The 19,297-nt window shown below is 41.1% G+C and overlaps 1 protein-coding gene across 1 annotated transcript in view; it reads right to left on the minus strand.

Moving 5' to 3' along the window:
* Igf2bp2 (insulin-like growth factor 2 mRNA binding protein 2) overlaps positions 1-19,297 on the minus strand; it is a 65,062-nt gene that overhangs the window by 11,957 nt on the left and 33,808 nt on the right. The window contains exons 5-9 of the mRNA XM_013034764.1: positions 17,384-17,656; positions 14,641-14,775; positions 10,183-10,305; positions 9,604-9,739; positions 8,204-8,329 (exon numbers count right to left, since the gene is read on the minus strand). Of these exons, the coding sequence (XP_012890218.1) occupies positions 8,204-8,329; positions 9,604-9,739; positions 10,183-10,305; positions 14,641-14,775; positions 17,384-17,656 (793 nt within the window). The remainder of the gene's footprint in view (positions 1-8,203; positions 8,330-9,603; positions 9,740-10,182; positions 10,306-14,640; positions 14,776-17,383; positions 17,657-19,297) is intronic.

Genomic DNA, 19,297 nt, shown 5'->3' on the forward strand with positions numbered 1-19,297 from the left:
GATTCCTCAGCACCACATAAGCAAAAAGCCGGAAGTGGCGCTGTGGCTCAAGTGTTAGAACGCTAGCCTTGAGCTGAAGAGCTGAGGGACAGCACCAGGCCCAGAGTTCAGGCCCCACGACCGGACAGCCCCCCCCCAAAAAAAACAACCATTGTATCTGATCATATGCACACAGTAGTTCAGATTTTGTATTTTGTGATAGGCAGGACATTGACCAGAGCCAGAAAAGTCAACTATGTCTTAAGGTCAAGAAAGAAGGTCCTTAGCTCCGGATATCACGGCACATCCACCCTGTATGACAGATCTCAGGAAGACAGTTCCAACAGTGTCATACATGGATGGAACTTGGGGTTAAGGGACCTAGGTTTAATCTGAAAACTTCTGAACAGATCTCATGATAAAATGCTTGTCTCCTCAATCACAAGCTGAACTCAATTCTAAATGACAATTCCCCCTTAAAACTCCTTAGGGGACAAAACGTTCTTCTTTTTGAGTTCAGAGAGCATAGCTGTGAGCACCGTAAGACGCTGATGCCTGGGTGCTTGCTAGGTTACTGCCTCACCTGTGCTTTAATTTGGAGCATGTGGTGACGTCTCATGCCCACAAGAGGGTGCTACAAGACCAGTGGTCTTAGGGCATCTTTAAGTTTTGAAGGGAAGTATAAATTGAAGACAACCTCCTACCTCTCTTTTTTTTTTAATCATTATTTTAAAGATGGTGCACAGAGGGTTTACAGTTATGGAAGTCAGGTAAAGCGTACAGTTCTTTTTGGACAATGTCACCCCTTCCCTCTCCTGTCTCTATCTTGAAGACTTTTCAGGACGTGCATTGGCTCAGACGCTCCTGTGCACGTGCTTATCTGTCCTAGGCTAAGCAGGGAAGAGGGAGAATTCCTGCAGCTTTTCTGCTCAAAGAACAGCAGAATAGGCATTTTTGTCCTTCTTTTACCTGAGTGCCATCCTTTCTTCTATCAGCAGAAATGATTATTTTAAGTATGATCTGCCCTTTCATCCTCTAGCTCATGTGAAGCCAAGAGGAGGCAAGTCCCAGCACGGCTCCATTCTGGGTTTCAGGTCTCCTAACATAGACACTAACAAATTTAGACCTACCACCTGGGTCAGGAGAGATTTTAAAAAAATCGACTGTAAGGAGTAATATAGGGGGATAAATATGATCCAAGTTCAGAAACTGCTGTACAGTTAATAGATGCTAATGATACTTTAAAAGGGGTAAGAAGGGCAAGTTCCATTTTATTCATCAATCACAGACACAGACTGTCATAAGGTCTTTGTATAAACAAGTTTTTGGAGCCAGAAGTCTGAGCCTGAATCATTAGCTCTAGAAGTTGGGATGATTTATTAAACCTGTCTGAGTCATCCATAAATGGATTGAAATATTATCATGACTTTCTATATTGTGAAGGTTCATTCAACTCTGCATTCATTCACAAAGTTATCTGAGCACCTACCATTTAACAGGCGCTGTTTGAGTAGATGGAGACACAGTTGGGAAGATAGGAAAGGTCACTGCCACCAGGGGGTTATGTTCTACTGGGAAGGTAGATAACCAGCTGGGTGCTGGTGGCTCACCTCTTAATCCTAACTACTCAGGAGAGCAAGCTCTAAGGATTATAGTTCAAAGCCGGCCTGGACAGAAAAGTCCAGGGGATTCTTATCTGCAATTAATCAGTAAAAAGCTGAGAGTGGAGCTGAAGCTCAAGTGGTAAAACACCAACCTTGAAAGAAAAAGCTAAGTGAGAGTGTGAGGTCCTAAGCCCTAAGTTTAAGCCCCAGTACCGGCATACACACACACAATCTTACTCTGTGACTGAGAATGAAGGGGATAGAGTACAGACAGACAGCTGAGGAGCTGAGTGGCAGGGTAGGGCTCTGGCTGAAGTGGTCAGGGACAGCTCTTGAGCATGCAAGGCCCTGGGCTGCGCACACACTGAGGAGTCCCAGAGGGCCACAGCCTATTGGAAAATCAGAGAGGAGGCCAGGAAAGCACAGACACATAGAGGCCATCAGGCTGGGGGGAGGGGCAGGGGGATTGCACCTGGGCCTGGTCTGGTCTCAGTATAATAAATGTTCTCAAAAGGTGTCCTATGGTATTCCCAGATGCCACAGGAATGAGAGACCGTCATCAGTCTTGGTATGGGCTGCATTCTGACTGTAAATGAGCATTTATTTACAATGTCTTATCAGAGCCCACTTTCTCTTTCCTCTCTCTCCTCAAATGAAAACTGGCATTTCAAGATATGCTTTCTTAAGATCAGAAAAAGTAACCCATCAGGGACTCGAGGAGAGCAGGCTGCATCATCTGACATCTCATCCCAAGTCCCAAGCTCCGGGGCATCGCCACAGAACCCTACACCTCCCTGTGGTAGTGGGATTCTGTCACCCTGTGTATTGTATGACAGAGAAAGGACTTGCTTTTGAGAGTGTGAGAAGCCCTTCTGACAGCAGGGTGGGAAAGGTAGGGTGCTGGTGTGGGTGCCAAGCCAGGCACGCCCTTCTAACTTAAGACGCAGTGGGAGGTGCTGGCATCATCCAGGGGTTCATTTTCAGTTCCCAGGCTGAGGGCCTCTGGGGCCAGCCTTTTGTCCACACTGGACTGCTGGGGAGTGGGTGGAGGAACAAACACCAAGTAAAAAGTCAACAGTTACAGCGGCTGGGCCTGTTCTCCTGGGAGACCTTCAGGGGGCAAACTGTGTGGGACACTGGCAGGTAGGTGAGAGTCTAAAGCAGTGCAGGAGGCTGGGGCCAGGCAGATGAGTCATACCAGATACTGAAATAGCTTTGCTCCCCACAGACTACAATGATGGTGGCTACTCCCCACAGGGAACCAGAGACATGGGACTAGCGAAGGAGAGGACTTGATGAGCAGGACTGGCGTGAGGACACAGCTTTCCAGAATCCAGAAGGTGTGCTGCTCTCTGCCTGCCTGCCAGAGCTACTGCAGCAGAGCGACTGCACAGTGGCTGAGCCACCGCTGTATTTCACTCAGGAAACTCAGGAGCTGCCGGCAGCTAAAACTGGGAAGTTTGCAAGCTAGAGATGCAAGACTGGAACACAGATCTCTGTGCCTGACTCCATGGCCCAAGATCTTAAGTATCATAACCAACACTGAACACATCTGGCACATCTGAACTCCCTGGTTCAGGAGTTTAGGGAATGTGTTATAAGAAAAGCTTCTCTAAGGAGTAAATGATTATGCTTCCTGTTGATTCTATTTATATATATGAACAGCTAGTTCCTTAGACATATGTGTAAAGAATCTTGTATATACATTTTTCGAATTTGGGGAGGGAAGGGAAATAACAAAATGCTGAAATAAGGATACAGGTTGACCCATTGTAACAATGAGATGTACAAGACACTACGTTGAAAATGAACTTTACAAGTTTGGTGAGGGGGGGAGGGAGAAGTTAGGGAGGTGGGGAGGGAAAGGATGGTAGGGGAAAAACTAAGGAGGGGGTAACAGTGCTTGATAGGAAATGTACTCGTTACCTTACCCATGTAACTGTCACCCCTCTGTACAGTATCATTACAATAAAAATATATTTAATAAAATATTGTTGGTAGGAAGATATGGGAGAATAAACATAAGACGAAATTTGACTTAAAAAAAAAAAGAGGAGCAAGGCTGAAAACAGCAGGCTAACGCTCCCAGTTAGTTAATTCAGGAAAGGACAGCTCCCAAAGAATACAGAAACCAAGATGACAAAGAAACCGGGAACGCCTTCAAAATTAAAAAACAAAACAGAAAAGTCCTTCATAAATCTTAAGGAAAAAAAGAGAAAATACATCTATCTTAGGAATTAAAAAGTGAAGATTTAAAAGATAGTCTGTTTTGTTTAACTTTATGCATGTACATACATATATGTGCGCATGCTATCTATATGTATATGTGTATACATACATATTTGCAATATATATATTATATATGGAGAGAGATGAAAATTGTTCTCCTCTGGTGCTAGGGATTGAACTCAGAGCCGCACAAATACTAGGTAAACATTCTACTACTACAAATGTTTTTTTTTTTAAATAGGAAAATACAAAATCAACAAAACCCAATCAAAAACTTATAAGAAACTTAAAACGTTACAAGGATATTTTCTCTAAACACATGGTACTAGTTTCAGATGCTTATGAATAGAATTGATCAACTCTTCCAAGAATAGCTCATTTCTATGTATCTTTTCCCTTTTCTCAAACATAGCAAAATTTGGACATCTTTCTAATTCATTCTTTGAGGAAGAGGCAAGCTTGCTGCTAGAAACTGTCCATGATGATGCAGAGCTGTGGTAACTGCTGTGTGGACAAAAGGCTGAACGGTATGGGACAGAGTCCAAAAATACGACTTAGGAGAAATTTAGCCCATGACCAAGTTGGCATTTCAAGACGAATGATGAACGGTCGATTACTCAATAAATGATTTGAACAATACTAAGTATTCGTTTGAAAAAAAAAGTTAGATCACCACCTCAAAGTGGATGCCTATATAAATTCCCTATGGATAACAGATAAACAACTTTCCCAAAACAAATAACCAAAAACTAGAATGGAATATTTTTATAGTCTTGGATGGGAGGAAGTTTTCTCTCTAGCAGAAGTCCATAAGAAAACCCCACTGATTTAACTACATGATTGTGCTAAGAAAATCTGTGAATATTTAAAATGCATAAATACTTCACTGCTGTAAGTCTGGTTGGAAGAGACTTTACTTTCACATATAATCCTGGACTTATGTGTAAGGATACTCACTTGGATAATAGGGAAAGCCTGAAATCAACCCAAATGCCTTAAGATGGTATACTGGTTAGAAAACTTATGGTAAATACATACAATGCTATTACTTCCAAGGTGTGGGGGTTGGGTAAGATTTGGGTAAGAAAAACTGAAGGGAAGTTTTACATTTTACTTTGCATAGAATAGTTTACTTGTTCACATACACATATACATCACGAAATATCTTAAGTAAATCGAAGAGCAACAACAACCTGGTAGAAAACATTTACATTACAAGTGGTAACAGCCTTAATATGTTAAGAAAAGTAAAAAATAAAGTCACTACATGAAGACTTCATTTAATCAATTTCACAATGACTCTATGATGTAGGTTATTTTCCTTTTTCTTTGACAATGAGACACAAAGGAATTAAAATTCACTTGCCCAGGGTTAAAAACAGCAAGTGAAATGCAGAAATGCACACACAGGCAGTCTGCATGGACCTAAGCTATCTGCTTCTCAATAGACTAATCTTGATTTACTGACCTAAGATCCTTTGTTAGTTAAAAAAAAAAGAAAATCCTTTTTTTTTTTTTTTTTGGTCGGTCATGGGGCTTGAACTTGGAGCCTGGATGTTATCCCTCAGCTCTTCAGCTCAAGGTGAGCACTCTACAGCTTGAGCCACAGTGCCACTTCTGGTTTTCTAGTGGTTTACTGGAGATAAGAGTCTCACAGACTTTCCTTGACCGGGCTGGCTTTGAACTGTGATCCTCAGATCTCAGCCTCCTTAGTAGCTAGGATTGCAGGTGTGAACCATCGGCGCTCGGCCTTTTTTCTTTTTTATTATAGAGTCTTGCGTATGCTGGTCTTGAAGTTGTAGGCTCAATAAATTATCCACCTCAGCTTCCTTAGTAGCTGGGACTATAGGCATGCACCACTAAGCCTAGCTTTTTATCAATTTAAAACTTAAGAACAGAAACTGATTTTTTTTTTTTTTTAGTTCTGAGACTACCACTTTTCCTAATTAACTAGTACTCTTATCAACTGAATCATGCCTCCAACCCCAAGAAAGGAACTTATTATTTGATTAAAATAGTTAACTACTATATTACTTAAAATCTCAGATGTAAGCCAGGTGCCAGTGGCTCAGGCTTGTAATCCTAACTACTCAGGAGACTGAGATCTGAGGATCACAGCTCAAAGCCAACCCGGGCAGTAAAAGTCTGTGAGATTCATATCCAAATAAGCACTAGAAAACGGGAAGTGGTACTGTAGCTCAAGTAGTAGAACACCAGTAGTTCAAGTAGTTCAAGCCCCAGGACTGACCTACTCCCCCCCCCCAAAAAAAAAATCTCAGATATAAAGGAGTAACTAGCCAAACTATTTTCAAGTTTAGAAACCACCCTGCTATCATATCAAAATCAATCTTGTTTTAGTGTAGAGTTCAGCCAATATTTTCTGTGTAGAGGCAAATAATATTTAGGCTTTGATGCTCACATGGGTCTCTGTTGCATCTCCTCAACTCTGTCGTTTAATTGAAAAGCAGTAGTAGACATTATGTAAATTTCTTTAGAAATCGTTCTGTTTCAATAAAACTTTATTTACAAAAATAAATGATCCTCAAACTATGCTGACACCTATTTCAGTTTTTAATTAAATGTTTACAGTGCTGGGGATTGAATTCCAGAGCCACTGAGCTACACTCCCCCAGGCCCTAGTGACATACTTATTATGCCTTTTCCCCACTTAGATTACTTAGTCTTCATGATGGCCTGGCTCCCTTTTTTGGGGAAAGGGGAGGGGTGCCAGTCCTGGGGCTTGAATTCAGGGCCTGGGTGCTGTCTCTGAGCTTTTGTTCTAAAGGCTAATTAATGCTCTATCACTTGAGCCATAGCTCCACTTCTAGCTTTTTGGTGATTAATGGGAGGTAGGAGTCTCACAGACTTTCTTGTCCCTGCTGGCTTCAAATCCTGGTACTGAGATCTCAGCCTCATGATAAGATTACAGCCTTGCCCAGCTGATAGCTTGGTTTTTGTAGCCACCTTTTGTAGGGCCTGGTTTACAAGGAAGGAGATATTCCTTGACGCCTCTTAATTGGACCAAGCATTACAAAAGGAGTGCAGAGATGTGTACCTCTCATAGGTGTCTTACTCCCTGGAACAGCCATATGGCTGTCCTAACTCCCACCACAAAGCTCCAACTACTACACGCTCCTCCCACCACAGACACACCCACCACACCTTCAGTTCTCTCCGCCACACAAGGAATGGTGTTGGATTCTATCCGTTGGTTTAAGGGAAAATGGATTCAACTAGAATCAGTATGGAGTGATACAGAAATGCCTCAGAAGAACTATCTGTGAACAGGCCTGCTTGCAGAAAGCTTATGTGTATGTGACTGAGGATGCAGGTGCCACTATGTCTGTGTTCCGCCAGTAGTGCAGCACAATGGTCGATCCCACCTGCCTACAGAAAAGCCACACAGCCAACTAAGAACTTATATCAACACCAGAATGCCAACACCAGAAACCAACTCTAAACAGGAAGTAGGGGCTGAGGTCATGTTCCCATTTCCATAATGCCAATACTGGGGGAAAGGAAACTTGCTTTAAAATAAACAATATTGCTGGGTGCTGGTGGCTCACAGCTGTAATCCTAGCTACTCAGGAGGCTGAGATCTGAGGATCGTGGTTCAAAGCCAGCCCGGGCAGGAATGGCCATGAGACTCTTATCTCTGATTAACCACCAGAAAACTGAAGTAGCACTGTGGCTCAAGTGGTAGAGCTCTAGCCTTGAGCTGAAGAGCTGAGGGACAGCGCCCAGGCCCAGAGTTCAAGCCCCACAACTGACAATAAATAAACAAACAATATTAGTAATATTAGGAATGAGAGCTGTCAAGTATTCTCAGCCTCAACTTAGTAATATCTTGAATAATGCTTGTAAATAAGAACAAGTGGAAGCCACACAAGTGTAATTCAGACAATACGTATTTATTGATAACCACTGAATAACAGTGCTGCTTAGAAACACTGCATGTTTTCACTTAAAAAGCTGCTGATTAATAAAATATAATTCAATTGAGTTGTAGATGTAGGTTGGAAATGTGTGTACATATGTATGTATTTTCAAGAGCCATTCAGGTAGTTCAAGACTGTAATAAATGACTAACACTCATCAATGGTAGTTGAGCAAACAAACACTTTTTTCCTTAACAATAAAATAGGCTTCTAGCTAATGTTTTCTAGCTGATTTTTCTTTCATAGCTATGACATACTATGTTTACGAATATATTGATGATGATTTAATATCAATTTGTCAGCCTCAAAAAAGTTCTAAGAGATTCACACCATCTTCACGCATGAGAGACGCCTCCAGAGGCAGCTGTTAGACCTGACTCAACACAAATGCAGCAGTGCTTCACCAGGAGGTGCCCAGAGCAGGAGCGACCCGCTCTGTGCTGAGCTACTTACAGCAAACGGGTGATAGGGGCCGGTAGGGGGGACTCCACGGGGCCCGGCTGGTGGAGGCAACACTGACAGTCCTGTTGAAAAGATGCCAAGTGCACTAAGGTTCAACCCCGGAATCAGACTGGTTTGCTGTTGGGAAGAGAAATGGGGAAAAAAGGATGCGAGGAGGAAACCGGACAGGCCCACCTGTCTTCCAATCAACTCCACTCTAGCATGTGGGCCTCTTCCTCCTGAGGCCAAACCTCAATCTGGCCATGGTATTCCTTCAAAGCTATGTGCCACCTTTAGGAGTGTCTATTTTGTTACCACAGTCAACAAGGTCCCCCAGTAGGACCAACTCAGGCTGCCTCTCCAGCTTGTCTCTTGCTAGGCTCTCTTTCCCACCCTACTCCAAACTGCTCCTCATACACCCCAGGCTTCCTTCTCTCACCTCTGGACCTGGTTTAAGGCTGGTTTTAAGATTTGGGGCTCAAGACATCTTCAGCCCCAGCTTTTCAAAGCAGTTGGGATTACAGATACATACCACTGTGCCCTGCTAATTTTATTTTACTCATTTTGGTGTTGGAGACTGGGAACTAAACCCAGGGCTTCATATACTTAAATTTAATTCCAACGAGCCACACACCCAGCCCAGATAGTGTGTGTGTGTGTGTGTGTGTGTGTCTGTGTGTGTGTCTGTGTGTGTGTGTATTAGAGTTTGAACTCAGAAAAGTCTTGTTCCTGCTAGGCAGGTGGTCTACCACTTGAGTCATGTGCAAAGCTTTTTGGGACAGGGTCTTGCCAGGTTATGCCTGTGCTGGCTTGGACTTCAATCTTCCTATTTACGATTCCTGTGAAACTGAGATGATACGTTTGAATCACCCTATCCAGCTACTGGTTGAGATGAGGTCTTGCTAACTTTTGTCCAGGTTAGCCTCAGATTGTGATCTTTTCAATCTCAAGCTCTCAAGTAACTGGAATTGTAGCTGTGAGTCACTGTACCTGGCTAATTTTAAAGCGTGTATTTTTTTTAAATTTAAAGAATAATAAGACAATGTCACAGAAAGTGTAGAAAGTAGCAAAAACTCCACTTTCCTAACGTTTTCAGTTATCTATAGCCTTCCTCTTTGTTTCATTATTTTACATAACTGTAACTGTAGTCCCATATATTCTCATTTTTTTATTTAATAAATATTGTATAAGAAATTTTTCATTTAAAAGATGTGATCATAATGGCTTCACATTGTTGTGTCCAGTTTGGGGTTTATCATGATTTACTAGGTGTTTTAATGCCTTTCCCCAAGAAGTTGAGAAAAACGGCATTCTAAGGTACTTCCTTAGCTGAATGCAATTATTCTTAGAAGCTGTGTCCTCTCTGCAAACCCATGGGTAAACCAGTAAAGGAGGAGGCCTGAGGCACTTACGTTGACGGCTAGCATATCGTTTTCAAAGGCCTCACGCAGCTTTTTCATTATCTCCATTTCAGCATTTGCACAGGCTTCAACTGTGCCTTTCACAGTGATGGTTCTTTCAGGGTTGTAGATACTCAAATCCTGCAAACTAGCAGATGGAAAATAAAGAGAGAAATTTCCTTTCATCACAGAAAAAAAATGAAATTACACAAACAAATCTTGGTAGAGATACAGAAGACTGGACTCTCTTACAAAATACTTTGGTACAGAATCTCTACTATTTTATCTGAAACCTTACCAGTAACTTCTATCAGTCCATATTTGGCTGATTGGCCAATCTGGGTAAGCGGGCTTTTGGGGGGTATTCTTTTAGGAAGGGTATGGCTGTTTTCTTGTTTTGTAGTACTATGATAAAACCTAGGGCCTTGTTCAAGATAGACAACCACTCTTACTACTGAGCTACATCCCCAGCCTTTGTTTTTGATCATAATGGAGAGAGGTACATCATGGTACAGCTGAATAAGTTTAGGATGCAGAAGTGCTCAAATATTCATTAAGAGACACATTAACTAATGTTAATAGATGACTTACGATGAGATGGTTATCTTGGTCCCTGTCTCATGTTCAATTTTCTTCAAATTTCTGCCTTCTTTGCCAATCAGTCTTCCAACCAAGCCATTATGGGCCAAGATTTTCAAAGGAATCTCTTCCGCTCTAAAAAAGACAAAGAGTAACTTGATACTTAAGATATAGCATGCTTTTTCTTTTCCTTTTTTGTTGGTACGAGTATTTGAACCCAGGGCCTCACGTTTAGCTCAGCTTGTTTGTTCAGCTGGCACTCTACCATTTAGCCATTTTTCGAGTCTGGTTTTGATAGTTATCTAGAGATAGAATATCCTGGACTTTTCTGCCCAGTCTAACCTTGAATTGAGTTCCTTTAGATTTCACCTTCCTAAGTAGCAAGGATTACAGGCATGAGTCATGAGGCACCTAGCTTACTCTGCTTTTGTTGTGGTGGTGGTGGTTTACATACTAAGAGGTCGTGGACTTTAAGTGAAGCAGGTCCCTTACCAATTCCAGCTCATGAATTCTGATGAACATAAGTTAAACCAACATGATTCAACTTCCTTGCAATAACTGGTTAGCAGTGGGTCCCTGAGGCAGATCTGGCCAGTGAGATAGGAATTAAACACAGAACCACCATATGATTCAGCAATCCTACTCTGGGCATACATCTAAAAGAATGGGAAATGAAATTATTTGCAAACTCAGTCACAGCAACAATCTTCACTAGTAGTGAGATGGAGAAATACAAAATACCCATCATGAATAAACAGATGTGCCATACAACACAATAAAATACTATTAGACTTAAAGGAAAGGAAGTCCTGTTTCATGCTACAACATGGAAGAACTTGATGCTTAGTAAAATAAGTCCATCACAAGAAGACAAATACTGTGTGATTCCATGAAGTACCCAAAGTAATCAAACTTGTAAGAATACAAAGTATAGTGGTGGGGTTCACCAGGATTAAAGGAGGTTAGAAACAGAGAGCTACTTCATGGTTACAGAATTTCAGATCTGCAAGATAAGAAAGTTCTGGATACTGATTTCATAACAATGTAAATGAATACATTTAACACAATTTAATTGTATACTTAAAAATGATTAAGATGGAGCCAGGTATAGTGGCTCAAACCTGTCATTCTAGCTACTTAGGAGGGAGAAAGATTAGGGTTTCAGAGTTTAAGGCCAGTTCAGGAACCTCTCCACCAAAAAATTCACAAGTGCTGAGTGCTGGTGGTTCACACTTATAATCCTAGCTACTCAGGAAGCTGAGATCTGAGTATCAGAGTTTGAAGCCAACCCAGGCAGGAAGGTCCATGAGACTCTTATCTCCAATAAACTACCAAATAGATGCAAGTGGAGCTGTGGCTCAAGTGGTAGAGTGTTAGTCTTGAGCAAAAGAAGCTCAAGGAAAGCACCTGAGTTCAAGCTCCAAGATCAATGTTCTCCCTCCCCCCCCAAAAAAAAAAGAAGGGAAAAAAAGAAAAGAAAAGGAAAAAAATCATGAGACATTATCTCAACCAATGGCTGAATGTGGCAATGGTAAAGCCACTTGGAAAATAAACAGGAGGATCATAGTCCAGGACAGTCAGGCCTAATAGGAGTCCCTATCTGAAAATAACCAAAACAAAAAGGGGCTAGTGTTGTGGTTCAAGTGATAGCCTGTCTAGAAAGTGAGAGGCTCTGAGTTCAAACCCCAGTATGCCAAAACACTTTAAAAAAAAAAAAGGTTAACATGGTAAAATTTATGTCACATGTGTTTTAGCAAAATCCTTAAAAACATTTTTTTTAACAGGTACAAGGAAGTCATGCCCTCCTTCAAGCTTAGAATATTTTTCTATGGAAATAGAATACCTGAAATCCAATAATATATCATCACCAAGAGGACAGAAGCCATCACAAGAAAAAGAAAATCAGAAAAATGTCCTCATAGTTCTTTGAATCCATGATTCAAAGGGCCTTACAGTTATTCTAACTTAGGGCTTCCTGTTATGAGCTGTAATTATTATTTCTTACTCTTTAGGCCACTTATGTTTCCTATTACTTGAGACCAAATTGCTAGACAGATGCATTACTACAGAAAAAGCTTGGAAAATTATGCTTTGTAAAAAAAAAAAAAAGCTCCACCAGAATGTAACTTTAGAGGGCAGACTGTTTTGTTCAATTTGTTCACTGCTCAGTTCCTGGCATGCAAAGTACAGGCTGGCACACAGTGAGGTGCTCAACAAATACTTTGGAAGTGAATAACAGTAAGGGTTAGGATCCTGGTTCTCCTGCATCTTTTTCCCTCTACTCACCCCCATCAAAGCTCTGTCACCTACATAGTAACATTTTCCCTAAGACCCTCATGTCCCTTCCTGTCCCATAAAACCTTGATTAGGGCCTCACATGACATGTAGTCATAAGACACTGCATTTTTCCACTGTAGCATTTTTCACAGCTGCACTTAATTACTTACTGGTGTAATTATTTCTTAGTGAGTGTCTCTCCCACTGGACTGTACACTCTATCAAAGCAAGGACTATATTTTACTCATGATGGTAGCTTCAACAATCAGAGCTGGGAAGGTGGCTCAGTGGTAGAGCGCTTGCCTTGCATGCCTGAGGCCCTGGGTTCAATTCCTCAGCACCACATAAGCAAAAAGAAAAAAGCCGGAAGTGGTGCTGTGGCTCAAGTGGTAGAGTGCTAGTCTTGAGCTGAAGAGCTGAGGGACAGCGCCCAGGCCCAGAGTTCAGGCCCCATGACCGGACCCCCCCCAAAAAAAAAACAGAACAAAAAAACAATCATCACCATGTGTAGCACAGTGCAGGTACTTAGAAAACTTCGTTGCAAAGGTGAGCTAGATGCCAGTGGCTTATGCCTGTAATCCTAGATATTTGAATAGCTGAGAACTAAGATTGTGGTTCAAATTCAGCCTGGGCAGAAAAATTCAAGACTCTTGTCTCCAATTAACCAGCAAAATAGGCAGAAATGAAGGTGTGGCTGAAGTAGTAAAGCACCAGTCTTAAGTAAAAAGCTAATGAAGTTCACACCCCAATAAAGGCACACAAAAAACAAAAAGAAAGAAAAAAAAGAAAGAAAGATCAAATGTATTCAAACTCCAGCTTGGCTCTACATAAAAGCTTAAAACTTAAAACTCAATTTACAGATCAGTCTATTTGACTATACTTTTCTAAACTGCTGTATCTCAGTCAAAGGAAGGAGAAGGGTATTATTTATAAAATTCTCAATAATTTAGATGAAAGAAGGGTTAAGCCCTTCTTTACTATTCCAGGAACAGCAAATTGATAAATGAAAGAAAAGGACTTCTTCATGTAATCTAAGTATATATTTGAAAGTTTCTCTCACAAATGACTTTCATCTTCTTGGTTTTAGAACAGTCATATGTCACATTATTTGCCAAATTAATTTAATATTCAATTCAGAAACTGCCACTACAGTCCACAAACAGATTTTTGTCAATCTGACAGTCTTTTAAAATATGATGTCATCTATTCTATTCATTCATTATAATACAAAACCAACTTGTTTAGCAAGATCTTATATTTGCCATACAAACTGATACAATGCTTATTACATCATGGTACCCTAAGAGAACTACTTCATGAAAGAAATGGAGGGGCAAGATAAAAGAAAAAAAAGTAAAGAGTAATGCTATCACTTACTTAAGAAAATGTAACCCTAATTTAAGAATGCATATAGTCTAGAAGCATGGTGAAAAAAAATTCCTGAGCAATAAAAGAAGACTTTGGTGATAATGTACTTTCTTTTTTGTTGCTGTTTTTTGTTTTGTTTTTTTTTTGTGTGTGTGTGCCAGTACTAGGGCTTGAACTCAGGACTTGGGCACTGTCCCTGAGCTATACAGGCTATCACTCTACCACTTGAGCCACAGTTCCACTTTCAGCTTTTTCTTTTTTAAAAAAAAATTTTGGTGGTTAATTGGAGATAAGAGTCTCATGGAAATCCCTGCCTGGACTGGCTTTGAACCATGATTTTCAGATCTCAGTCTCCTGAGTAGCTAGCATTACAGGAATGAGCCACCAGCACCCAGCAACCATTCTACACCTATGTTGTGCAACAATAGCCATTAGCCATCTACTTGACTATTGAAATTTGAATTTGTGAAGATAGAACATTCAGTTCCTTACTGTTCTATTCCTGTTTAAAGTACTTGATAGCAACATGTGCCTACTAACTTTTGTGGGGAGAGGGAGAGGTTCACAGGTCTTCAAACTTGAACTAAGACCTTGGGTGCTTTATCACTCAAGGATGGCACTCTTCCGCTTGAGCCACAGCTTCCACTTCTGGCTTTTTAGTGATTAACTAGAGAAAAGAGTCCCATGGCCTTTCTTGCTTGGGCAACACGATCCTCAGCTCTCAGCCTCCAGAGTGGCTAGGACTAAGGGTAGGTAATACCGGTAGATAACATATTTCTTGCTTTTACTCAGTTGAGTGCAAAGAGGAATATCACACAGACTTACAGTTTGGTCTCATCGGCTTCTTTCTGCATGATTTCAAGAATCATGCGGCATGCTTCAGACGTCCCCTCTGGCGTGGCATGAATGGTGACAGGCTTCTCGGCAGCCCCTGAGTTCTCCTTTCTATGGATGTCAACCCTGTAGGAAAACAATCAGAAGCTGTAAGTACAATATTATCTGGGATAATACCCAAGAAAACAGCCAAAGGACAGCAAGGACCCAGACAGACCAGAAAGAATTATTAGCCCATCTGCAACCAATGTCATTCTCCAAGAAGGAGGCAAGCAGTGCAGGGGTTTTGTGTGAGACCTTAATCTTTTGCAGCTCCAGTTAGAAGGGGACTATTCTTACAAGAGTGCTGTGGGACAAAGGCAACACACCAGCTTGATGATGAAGCTAGTTTGGTAAATGACCTATTTGTATAGTCTTCTAAATGACTGTAGAAGTGAAGAGTCAAGTGAGAATGCCGGCATACTGCCACTCTCTCAACTGACTGCAGCTTTACAAAGCTGTATGTTAATCCAAATCCAAATACCAAATTCAAGTATGCTTTATGTATTTGAGTGTGGATAGAAAACAGAGGCATGCTCTCGCACCGCCTCTCTAAGCTTTTGGTTTCCTTTCTATTGGCAGCCTGCCTTCCTCTAGGCTCTTAAAACTAATGGCTCAAAAGCTTGATGACTTTCCCAGACTTTTTTCGGGTAGTTGTCGCCCTACTTGTTTTTGTGAAATTTCAAAAATCACATAATTGATTGCATCCCTTTTTACTTCGGCTATCAGAGCCCAGAGCCGAGTCTTGGAGCTATTTCTCTAAAACGGTCACATCTGAGAGCTAATTGCACTTCAATTTAACCTTGTTCCACTTTGCAAGCTAGCTTAAACCATTTTGGAAATAAAAAGAGATATACATTCTTAAAAAATCACTTTCACAGTGCAACAAACTTGGTAGGGGGAAAAAGAGCTTTTAAAATGAAAGTAACATCGGGCAATAACTACAGTATTCCAACATTTCCCTCCTGAAGGTCTGTATTCTGAGCTTATCCATGTGAGGTTCTATACTGGGGGGTAGGTAACTCAGTCACTTTGAAGAAAAATGGCATTTTATCTTTCAGATTACAGGGATTCATTCAGTGGCCTCAATCAAATATATTATCATATGTAAATAACTAATGTTTGCCAATAATCTGTGCGTTGCAATTTAAGTGCTTTTATATTAACGATTTCGCTGGGGGTGTAGGTGTGGGTGTGCACGCGTGCCAGTCCTGGGGCTTGAATTCAGAGTCTCATGTTCTCACCTAGCTTTTTGCTCTACCACTTGAACCATACACCTCCACTTCTGGCTTTTGCTGGTTAATTGGAGATAAGGGTCTCACAGACCTTCTGACCCCAAATTTAAACCTCAATCCTAAAATCTCAGCCTTCTTAGTAGCTAGGGTTACAGGTGCAAATCACCAGCACCTTTCAATGATTTCATTTAATCTTGCCTAATAGTTGTAATTCTCACACACAAAAAAAAATAGTAATTTTTTTTTTATAGAACAAGCAATTGATGCTTGCTTAAAAAAATGTCTTGCCAAGCAACAGTGGCTCATACCTTTAATCCTAGCTACTCAGGAGACTTAAGTTTTGAAAACCTTGTTTCAAAGCCAGCCTGAGCAGGAAAGTCCGTGAGACCCTTATCTCCAACCAATTAGCCAAAAGCCAGAAGTGGAGGTGTGGCTCAAGTGTTAAGAGTGTTAGCCTTGACCAAAAAAGAAAAAAAAAAAAAAAACAACCAAAAGCTCAGAAACAACACCTAAGCCTTAAATTTAAGCCCCAGGCCATCAAAAAATATCACCTCACAATTGTCTATCAATTAAGTGAACTTAAACATAAGTAATTATTTTTAATCCTCATATTTTCTTCATTACATTTTGTGCTGTGTGGTCTTAATATAAAACAACTCCACAAGTCATTTTATCCACTGACTACTACCACCAGTTCAATATCCTCAAACAAGAAAGCCAGACACAGGGCCAGTGTACTTTGTTGCTGGCTTGCTCCTGCAGTGACTCACTACTTCTATGTAAGGCTCCCTTGGTGGTCACAAGAATGGCTACCTTCAGGGTTCTGACTCAGGGCAGGAAGTTAAGAGCTGAGATGAGCAAGTTCCAGCATCCCACAGAGCCCCATACCTCAGCTGTGTTAGTACTAGTTGAATTCACAGTATTAGTTAGCTTACGGGACAATCCTTGGCTAAGAGGTCATCAGTGCTTTATTTATTTACTTTATTTATTTTTTAGTGCCAATCCTGGAGCTTGAGCTCAAGGCTTGGACATTCCTTGAGTTTTTGAGCTCAAGGCTCTATCACTTTGAGCCACACCTCCATTTCTAGCTTTGTAGTAGTTAACTGGAGATAAGAATCACATGGTCTTTCCTGCCCAAGCTGACTTTGAATCATGATCCTCAGATCTCAGCCTCCTGAGTAGCTGGGATTACAGGTGTGAGCCACCAGTGCCCAGCTATCAGCGCTTTCTTTATAGACCTTTAGCCTTCCAGGAAGCCATGTTAGGTGATTAGCATAAAAGTTCATTACAGTCCCCATTTTGATGTTAGTCTGTTAGTAGTCCTGTTGAGAGAAGCCCTCTCTCAAAGAGCACAGCACCCCCCACTGCTGATGTAAGCAATAGTGTTCTGAGGGTGGCTGAAGCCCCAGGACTCAGGGGACCCCTCAAGAGGAAGCAAAGGAAACCCTGGAGGCACATACCGGGACTGGGTCTGCTTAGTGATGTTCTTTATGGTCAAGCCCTCCTTTCCGATGATGGCACCAACAAACTGGGTGGGGACCAGGATCCGCAGCGGGAAATCAATCTGTCTGGCCTGAGAAGAGCCCCCAGGGGCGTGGCCTTGCTCCCGGGAAGAGTGGTCCCCACGCTGGGCTCGCTGAGGGGGCGAAGGGGAGCTCACCTCTTCATCCGGGATGTAGGAAATCTTGAAGGAATAGTTCTCAAACTGATGCCCACTTAGCTTCTCGATGGCTCTGAAATGCAGGAGGGTTGAAGAAGCTTTGTCAGAGAGGAAACTCAAGAAAGATCCATTAGCTTTTGTTTGCCAGGCGCCTGTGTGGGTGCTGGTGCCAGGCACTGAGGATACGGAGATGCGCAAGACAAACAACATCTCTGCTCACTCAGAGCTTGTGGTTAACAAACAAGTAATCACACTGTCTAAGCCTCAGACTTGATATACAATTTTCATTCTTGTTTCTTCTTCACTACCCAAGCCTGTATGTCCCTCACCAAACCCCAAATTACAATTCATCTTCTTAATCACTAACATACAATCTATGATTATTTTAAATGCTAACATAAAATACTTAAATTTCTGAGAAAATTCAGAACTATATAAATGTAAATCAGGAAAATCATAACTATTTCCTCCCTTGCTTACATATATTATTTATTTAAAAACTGACTACTGTATAGTATTTTTGAACCTTTAAAAGTCAGTTAATACCCACTTTGCAATTAAGATATACTAATAAAAAGTTAATATTCTAAACATCTTTCATGCCATTAAATACTTTTTGGAATAATTTTAAGTGGTTATTTAAAATTCTACAGTTACTACAGTTTTTTTTTAGGCCATGCTCTTCTGTTAAGATGCCTAGATTATGTCTAATCTTTTACAGTTTTGTGTGGGGGGTGTTGTTTGGTTTTGGTTTTTTGGTTCAGGTATTGGGGCTTGAACTCAGGGCTTAGGCACATTCCATTACCATGTTCGTTCAAGATTAGCATTCTATCACTTGAGCCACAGCTCCATTTCTGGCTTTTGGTAGTTAACTGGAGTAAACAGTCTCACTGACTTTTCTGATTATGATAGCTTTGAACTGGGATCCCTCAGATCTCAGACTCCTGGGCAGTTAGGATTATAGGCATAAGCCACTGATGCCTGGTGAGTATCTTTTACAGTGTTACTATGAGTAGCTTTTCAACTACAGCTTTGCACACAGGACATATTCCTAGAAGATTATCGAGTCAGAGTATAACTTTTGTTGTTGTTGTTTTTTGCAGTGCTAGGAATCAAACCCAGTACCTGCCACATGATAGGCAAGCACTTTAACACTGAGCCTCACTCCCAGCACTCTAACACTACTCTTTCATTAGTTATATAACTTATAATTAACTATATTAATTATATATTGTTATATTTCCATACATATTTATATCATATTACAATCAATGCCACTCACCTTTATTACATTTTCTGTGCCTTCCCTCTTCCAACATTACTTTTTTTTTTTTTGGTACCTATCCTGGGATTGAACTCAAGGTCTGGGCAACTACCCCTAAGCTTGTCTTGTTCCAGGTATGTAAGTGTCTACCACTTGAGCCACAACTCTACTTCTGGCTTTTTGCGGGTTCATTAAACATAAGAATTTCATAAACTTTCCCACCCTGGCTGGCTTGGAACCTTCATCCTCACATCTTAGCCTCCTGAGTAGCTAAGATTACTTGTGTGAGCTACCGGCGTCCCTGTTACTCTTAATTACTGCTGAGTGTCCGTCTGGAAAGGCTTCAATACTTACTATCCTATAGGAAATTAAGAATCATTTAGGCTCTTTAAACTTAAAAATCACATTTTTGGTGGTATTGGGTTTGAACTTAGAGCCTCATATTTGCTA

The sequence above is a fragment of the Dipodomys ordii genome, unplaced genomic scaffold, assembly GCF_000151885.1.
Source record: "Dipodomys ordii isolate 6190 unplaced genomic scaffold, Dord_2.0 Scaffold196, whole genome shotgun sequence".
Classification (NCBI taxonomy): domain Eukaryota; kingdom Metazoa; phylum Chordata; class Mammalia; order Rodentia; family Heteromyidae; genus Dipodomys; species Dipodomys ordii.